A 7,475-nucleotide genomic window follows, 5' to 3' on the forward strand; every position below is an offset into this window, starting at 1 on the left:
AAAACTTAAAATTTTGTGCCAAGTTATAGGAACTTATTTTTATAAGGATTAATTACATACATTTTCCCTGAATTATTGCACCGATAATAATTTACCTTTTATTCTTTTTTTCGTTAAAATTATTTATCTCGAATTTCCAATTTGTAACAAACTCCCCCTTTCCGTCAAATATTATCTCATCTCTTTGGAAAAGAGATTATTTTTATATATACATATATACAAAAACAGTTGCAAATTTCACAACTATAAAAATGATCTCATCTCTTCGATGATAATTAAAAAGGATGCACAGATCACTAATTAATTTATAAAAGTTTACCCCTGTGCTGCCCTGATTGGGATTAGGAATGAAGTAAATGAACTACTCCAAATTAGGCTTTTTTTAAAATAAAATAAAAATCTTCATATGAAAGAGTATCTAGTTTAGAATTCTTTAGGATAATTCCCTAGATGGCAAAAACCATCATCCAAAATAACAAACTAGTAAAACCAAACCAACCGACATATCCTCCAAAAATTAACTCGAGTTCTAGAAAAATAAATCGATGATAAGAACATACCACATATATTAGTCACCCATGTACTTATCAGGCACAGTAAAATCGCTAGTAATCAGCGAAATTATGGTAAATGAAATCGTCATAGGTAGGGAGATCGTATATCACAGGGAAACCCTCGCCACCACCACCATCATAATCATCATCATAATTATCAACAGCATAATCATCACCATAGTAATAATCATCGTCATCGTCATCATCGTCGTCATCATCATCATCATCATCCAAGTCCGACAAGATTTTTGGAGCGCGGGAACCACTCTCCACAAAATCACTGTCGGGTCCGTTCTGGAACGGGTAGTCACGAATCGAATCATCAGGAAGACGCAACTGCTTGACCCGCTCGACACACATTTCCCACACTTTCCCTTCCAGACGGACGTTGCGACACCTGCGAAGGTCGAGCGACTCGAGCCCCGGACAGCCGTCGAGGATCGCTCCCAAGCCCTTGTTGCTCAAAAAGTTTCCGATGAGTTGGAGGCTCTTCAGTCCCGGCATGGACTTCCCGATCGCGACAGCCTCTTCGTCTATGTCGTATTCTTCGTCGTCGAAGTTCATGTAGTCAGGGACATGTGTCTCCGAGTTAAGCTTGAATACTTTCAGACGAGGGCATAACCGACCGATGGCTTCGAGAAACTCGGTGGGTTGGGGGGAGAGCGTGAGCTCCAGATCCTCCAGAAGCGGAAGATTTTTTAGGGCCTCGATCAACCCCTCGTCTGAGACATCATAGCACTGGATGAGCCTGAGGCGTTCGACCCGGCTTGATCTGTTTAACAATGCAGAAACAAGAGCGCTACATAAGTCACATCGCCATTTCGTACTGCTGCTAAACTTGTTCAGAAAACCCAAGAAATTGTCCAAAGTTCGAACTCAAGTCGGTAACACGACACAGATTATTATCAATATTTCGTAGTTCATTGTCCATAACGATAAAATCAAAAGCAAAGAGTCCATTTCACCGACTAGATATGATTGCTAAAGCCTAAAAATATATATCAACATCAGTGTTTAGTATAGTGCATATCACAATTTTATACAGGCTTAAACTCTTTTCACAAAGAAACGGCTACTTTGAGTGCAGATCATCCCTCGTTTAAAAAAGAGGTCGGACTTCGATTAAACAACAATATTACTACTATAATTATGAAATGGAATTTATATATTAACAACAATATTACTACTATAATTATGAAATGGAATGATCGAACTCTGACTCATTTTAAGAACGGAATGAATACCTCTCTGCGATGTAGGCGAGAAGTTCGTCGTTTGCGCAGTAATCGAGGTTGATATCGACGGCTTGGCCACAACTCCGATCGACAGCATGGCGACACATCTTGTCTAACCCGGGGCTCTTTCTTTCGGGCTCGTAAAAATTGATCTTCTTCCAGGCAAGAGGGTCTTTCGAGGCCTCGAACCACGACTTGCACACGAACTCAGCGCTCATCAGCGTGTCCGACCCCGTCATCCGGGAGAAGATCGAGACCAACACTTCCCGCGGAAGCTCAGCCCAGTTCCTCCGCCGCCCGAGACACACATATTTCACCTTCTCGGTGCACCTTTCCCACACTTCCCCAGCCACCCTGATGTTGAAACACTTGCTCAGGTCCAGAGACTCGAGCGCGGGACAACCGTCCAGGATCGCTTCCAAGCCCTTGTTGTTCAAAGAGTTCCCAGTCAGCTTGAGGCGTATCAGTCCAGGCATGTGCTTCCCAATCGCAAACGCCTCTTTATTGAGCTTGTCTTCTCTGCCGGGGCGTATCCTCCGGCTCATCTTCACTTTGGAGTTGAGCTCAAACGATTTCAGGCGCAGGCATTTCTCTCCGATGGATTTCAGAGTCTCGGCGCCGAAGCCGCAGCGCGTGAGCTCTAGCTCCTCCAGCAACGGAAGCTTTTCGACAGTCCTGATCAGCCCTTCATCGATGATATCGCATTGATCGATCCGGAGCCGTTTGATCTGCTTTGTCCTGTTCAAAACGCGGAATCAAGAAGAGAGTTATACAGCCATTAAACTAGTTCAAACTCCACTAGATTTCACAATTCAGGTTATTTGCTCGAAATTTATGCTTCGTTGTTCGTACTGAGTCTGCATCGCACAAAGTCATTACGATCAGACATTCTCAATTATATATCTAAATCACCATTAGCCTTTATCTGATGTGCAAATCTAGCATGAACAATCAACTCCTTTAAATGCAGGTTAGCCCTCTTTTGAAGAGGTCTGCACTGTAAATCACATACTGTATAATCTATCACATGAAAATAAAAAAATTAAACCACTCGGTTCCATTTCCTTATAAAGACTCGAAAAAGAAAAAAAAAATCTTCTTCTGCGGAACGAATAAATACCTGTCGGTTATACAGTTGAGAATACCGTCGTCGCCGTAATACTCGAGTTTGATTTCGACGGCTTGGCCACAACTCCGATCGATGGCATGGTGAAAGATCTTGTCCAAGTTGAGCTCGTAATCGCCGTCGTCGAACATATGGATAATCTTCCAGGCGAGCGGGTCTTTCGAGGCCTCGAGCCACGACTTGCACACGAACTGAGCGCTCGTCAGCGTGTCCGCCGCCGTCATCCGGGAGAATATCGAAGCCGCCACTTCCTGTGGAAGCTCCGACCAGTTCCGCCGCCCCTCTTCCGCCGGCAACGCCATTAAAGATCAGAAAATGAAGTTGAGAGCTTTTAGTTTTCTAGGGTTTTTGTAAGCAACGAGAAGACCCAAGTCCCGACGGTTGAGGAGTTCCAACGAAAAAAGAAACCCTCAAATTATGACTGGAGAGAGAGAGTGAGAGAGGAGAGAGAGAGAGAGAGGGAAATGGTTGAGAATTTCCATTTAATTTGACTTTTATATTTCTTTCCGATTGAAGCAATTATTTCATTTAAATTCAGGATTAAAAAATAGGCCCCATGCCTCCAATTTGATTGGTATATCACAACGCCCGATTGTGGGCATTATTGGAGACTCGTACGGACCAAATAATATACTTCTATATTATCAATGATGTTACCTCCTGATCCAGTGGTTCTGGTGCTTGAAAGTGGTGGCGGGGTCGGCTACGGAGGCGGAGCTTTTGGCGATACTTGAGACGATTCTATTGGTTTGGCGATACTTGAGACGATTCTATTGGCTAAGGACTTGGGCATTCCTAGAGTTCTTTTTGAAAGAGACAATCAAAGTATTATGGAGGCTCTTAGTCAGAATCTTCCTAGTCCCAATTGAGTGATTTTCCCTATTTTAGAGAAAATCCAAGATGCTCCGGATGTTTTTGAGTTTTGTTCTTTTGTTTGGACTCTTAGGTTGTCGAATGGTTTAGCCCACGAGTTGTGTCGATGGGCGAATCAAAGTGAATTTTCGGGCTATTGTATTCAAAGGGATCTCCCGCTCCTTGTGCGGGAGAAGATTTCGGCTGATGCCGAGTTTGAATGAGTAGTAGGGGGTGCTCTTTCCTCTCCGTGACACCGTTTTCGGGGGCGGAAAGTTTTAGGGAGGCCTCGTTGAGTTTTAAAAAAAATGATGTTTAATTTATTACTAATGAAAACATTAAAATTGTGATGAATATAAACAATAATTCGAAGCCTATAAACAAATCTAAATCAAATTTGCAACTAATATACTGTGACCCGTAAAAATGTGCATTTTGGCATCAACAATTACCATATGGTTAAACTTCACACACTTCTTACATTTTTTTTCATTAACTTATATAAATATGCGATCGATTTTGTCAAAATACAGCCGATTTTTCTATGAAACTATCGCATTTCCGTTAAAAAAAAAGAAAAAATTGTACTTTATCGGTTCCATAGTGGAAAACGACATTGAAATCAATTTTCCGTGTACTTTTCCCCCAAATTGAAAAAGAAAAGAAAAGAACGGCTAGAAAGAAAAGATTTCCGTAGACCGAATAAAAAGCCTCATTTTACTACCATTTCAAAATAAACCGCCTTATAAATTATACAGTATAATAATGCTGCTAACCAGTCGATGTAGATGTCTAAAAGCATGGCTTTCTAACGGGAAAACGAGAATAAGAAAAGGTAAAACCAAAAGAAAAAGGTTCAAATTCTTAAAGCAACCACTGTCTTCTTCTTTTGTAAAAAGCAAGCTAAAACAAATACTCACCAATAAATGTTATTACCTCATGTCCCATGTGAAACACACAAGTTCGATATAAGAAGAAAAAATAAATGTACACAGAAATGAAACACAGCTGATGGTGTAGAACATGTTTATTTGAAAAAAATCGGAACAACAAAAACAATCGAAACCCATGTACAACGAACTAACAGACATGAAGTAGCATCCTTCTCAATTCCAATCACTAAAAAGAATAATCGACGTAGAAATCGGGGGAAAAACGACGATGACAAACAAATTATTCAAGGCCACATTTTCAGGGAACGACAAGCTTTTTTACTACGGCAGCCATGTACTTGCCTTGATGCTCTGCGAGAGCTAGCTCGGTTTCGGTGGGTTCTCTTGTCCCGTCCCCAGCGAATACACCAGCGCCGTATGGAGAACCGCCTCTTATCGAGTCCATCTTGAACATACCAGCTCCGAATGTGTATCCGATGGGTACAAAGAGCATTCCGTGGTGCGCTAGCTGTGTAATAGCTGTCCAGCTGCAATGAAGAATGATGAATCTCAAGCATCAGTAAGTGGGTTTCTCTCAGATTCCATTTACAAAGCAAGGTTCGCAAAGGGCCTGTAACTTTGTTATGGTTTAGCCAGTTTCTCAGCGTTCTTGGAGATTGTGATTAGATTGGAATGTTAGCGATCAAGTGTTTTATCAAAGACAAGAAGAATCGTAGATACTTTTTTGCGGAACAAGGAAAAGACGCGATCTGTACCTGCGCACATTGGTCTGAAAATGATATGCAAAGATCAATGTTCTTAAGGATTTGTAAAATGGGATTCGATCTGCAGTGTACAAAAGAACCAAAATTCTACCCGGAGTGGCTTTTATGACTGGGCAAACTCACTATAAAGCTAGATGCACTTTCAACTGACGGAAATTACTGAACTTGGATCTTATTATGTCTTAAATTTCTAAACAGAGCTACTTGGCATCATCTTCCATGTACTCGTCCTAGATGACCCGTCAACTATTTTAGTCATGGTCTTAACTTGTATTAAACACATAAACCAGTCACCAACATGCAACAAAAAAAATATTAGAATGGTATTAACTACGATAGAATTTACTTTTGTAGTATACTGTTCCAAAATAAAATAGAAATGGGAGCCATACCAGCCATAAATTTTCCATCATAAAGAAAGCAGTGTGATCTAAATGACAATTTCACAAAAGCTATGTTCTATCCAAAGAGACTAGTCACAAGAGGCAATAAATGCTCGCTAGGAATTAGTCACATGGAATTGGATCCCCCCTAGAAAAAGGATCACAGTCCGACTAAAAGCCAACCAAACAAGCAATCAAGGTGTATCAAGATCCTGAACTACAACCACGAGATTCCCATCCTCACCGAGACCAGATCAGAAAATGTATTTACGTCCATCGAATTGCTTCTTCTAGAAAATTCAACCACAAGCCTCATACATTTAGCATCCAAAGAGTCGAACCTTCGATCCACTAAAGCTTTTACTAAAAAAGGTACCACTAAATCTTCAGATATTCTAATATGCGATCGAAAAAGAGAAGATCAAAAATCAGTCAATTCTTACGCGGTGGTTTCTTGTCCGCCGCCTTGAGTTCCAGTACTGACGAAGAATCCGGCCGGTTTCCCGGCGAGGCTCTGCTCCCTCCATAGCTGTCCGGTCGAGTCGAAGAACGCCTTCATCTGCGCCGCCATGCATCCGTACCTCGTCGGGAATCCAAACAGAATCCCGTCCGCCGCAGCGAGTTCCTCCGCCGAGATCTCCGGAACATCTGGATCCTTCGGCGGCGCTTTCATCTGCTCCAAAACCTCCGAAGAGAGCGTCTCCGGAACCCTAAAAAGCGCAGCCTCAACACCGTCGACCGATTCCACGCCCTTCTTCATCCTCAGAGCCAGCCCCTCCACATGTCCGTACATCGAATAGAACACGACAAAGACCTTGAGTTTCCTAGCCGCCGGAGACGGCGATTCTTCGGCCACGACCGAGAGCGGGACGGCGTCTTCACGAGGCCTGTCTTCGATCGAAATCGGCGCATCGCCGGAGTCTCTATCTCTGCCGCGCCGGGAATCATCGGCGCCGGAAGGAACCTTCTTCTTACTCGGAACGCAGCCACCGCCTTTCCCCATTCTCCGGCGAGGATTGACTCAGAACCAAACTCTCCGAATCTTACGCTTGTTGAGTTCGATTTAGAAACGCCAATGATAGAATTCAATTTTTGAATTTTTTTTTAAGTTTTGGAGAGTTTCGGAGACTGGTTAGCTTGAGAAATTTGTGAATTCGAAGTGGATTTAGTTCTGGAGTGACACGTGGCCGTTTCGCCTCTGAGGAGGACTGGGTTTTTTTTTTTTTTTCCTTGCGCTGAGAGACTGAGACTGAAGGTTCAGACTTCAGAGTTGTTCTGGTACGACGTGTCGTACAAGGATTTTAATATATGATTGTATTTTGGGGCGTTCAATAAAAAGGGTATGGAAATGGAATTATTATGTCTGCAAAGTGCAAACGCATTTTCTTGGGGACAAATAGAGGATAAAATTCATGTGTCCGCCGTGATTTGTTGCCAATCACGAACTCAGCTACCATATTCTTAATTCGTTTTTAACAAAAAAAAAAAAAAGTTAATATACAGGCTAAATAGCTAGCACAAACAAGCTCCTACTTTAAAATTATAACTCAATTATTAATATATTGAGAAAAGTAGTCAATTTATTATAATAACATTTCAATATTATAATAATATTAATAATAACAAAAAAATTAGTAAATCTCATTAACGGTAACAAGAACAACAATA

The 7,475-nt window shown here is 41.7% G+C and overlaps 2 protein-coding genes across 2 annotated transcripts; both read right to left on the reverse strand.

The window, feature by feature from the left end:
* Positions 1-405: 405 nt before the first annotated feature.
* On the reverse strand, positions 406-3,377 carry LOC149399503 (putative F-box/LRR-repeat protein 23). The gene is made up of 3 exons (XM_089613046.1): positions 2,910-3,377; positions 1,799-2,527; positions 406-1,326 (listed from the first exon to the last, which is right to left on the reverse strand). Exons 1-3 carry the CDS (start codon positions 3,215-3,217, stop codon positions 606-608), a joined length of 1,758 nt encoding a protein of 585 aa, XP_089469172.1. The 5' UTR covers positions 3,218-3,377; the 3' UTR covers positions 406-605.
* A 1,251-nt stretch (positions 3,378-4,628) lies between these two features.
* Positions 4,629-7,162, reverse strand: LOC149399504 (Quinone reductase family protein). Its single transcript, XM_089612054.1, has 2 exons — positions 6,251-7,162; positions 4,629-5,187 (listed from the first exon to the last, which is right to left on the reverse strand). The coding sequence occupies exons 1-2, from the start codon at positions 6,808-6,810 to the stop codon at positions 4,959-4,961; spliced, it is 789 nt and encodes a 262-aa protein (XP_089468180.1). The 5' UTR covers positions 6,811-7,162; the 3' UTR covers positions 4,629-4,958.
* Between the last annotated feature and the right edge of the window lie 313 nt (positions 7,163-7,475).

Source organism: Urtica dioica, chromosome 4, assembly GCF_054948205.1.
Source record: "Urtica dioica subsp. dioica isolate 48M chromosome 4, U.dioica_male_clone48M_v1_H2, whole genome shotgun sequence".
NCBI classification, from domain to species: domain Eukaryota; kingdom Viridiplantae; phylum Streptophyta; class Magnoliopsida; order Rosales; family Urticaceae; genus Urtica; species Urtica dioica.

Bases quoted from the DNA above. Each gene is read 5' to 3' on its own strand.
- LOC149399504 (XM_089612054.1), bottom strand. From the start codon at position 6,810: ATGGGGAAAGGCGGTGGCTGCGTTCCGAGTAAGAAGAAGGTTCCTTCC. The intron at 5,188-6,250 runs GTAAGAATTGAC...TCTTCATTGCAG, and splicing joins GGCGGACAAGAAACCACCGC to CTGGACAGCTATTACACAGC.
- LOC149399503 (XM_089613046.1), bottom strand. From the start codon at position 3,217: ATGGCGTTGCCGGCGGAAGAGGGGCGGCGGAACTGGTCGGAGCTTCCA. The intron at 2,528-2,909 runs GTATTTATTCGT...CGTTTTGAACAG, and splicing joins CTCAACTGTATAACCGACAG to GACAAAGCAGATCAAACGGC. The intron at 1,327-1,798 runs GTATTCATTCCG...ATTGTTAAACAG, and splicing joins CTCGCCTACATCGCAGAGAG to ATCAAGCCGGGTCGAACGCC.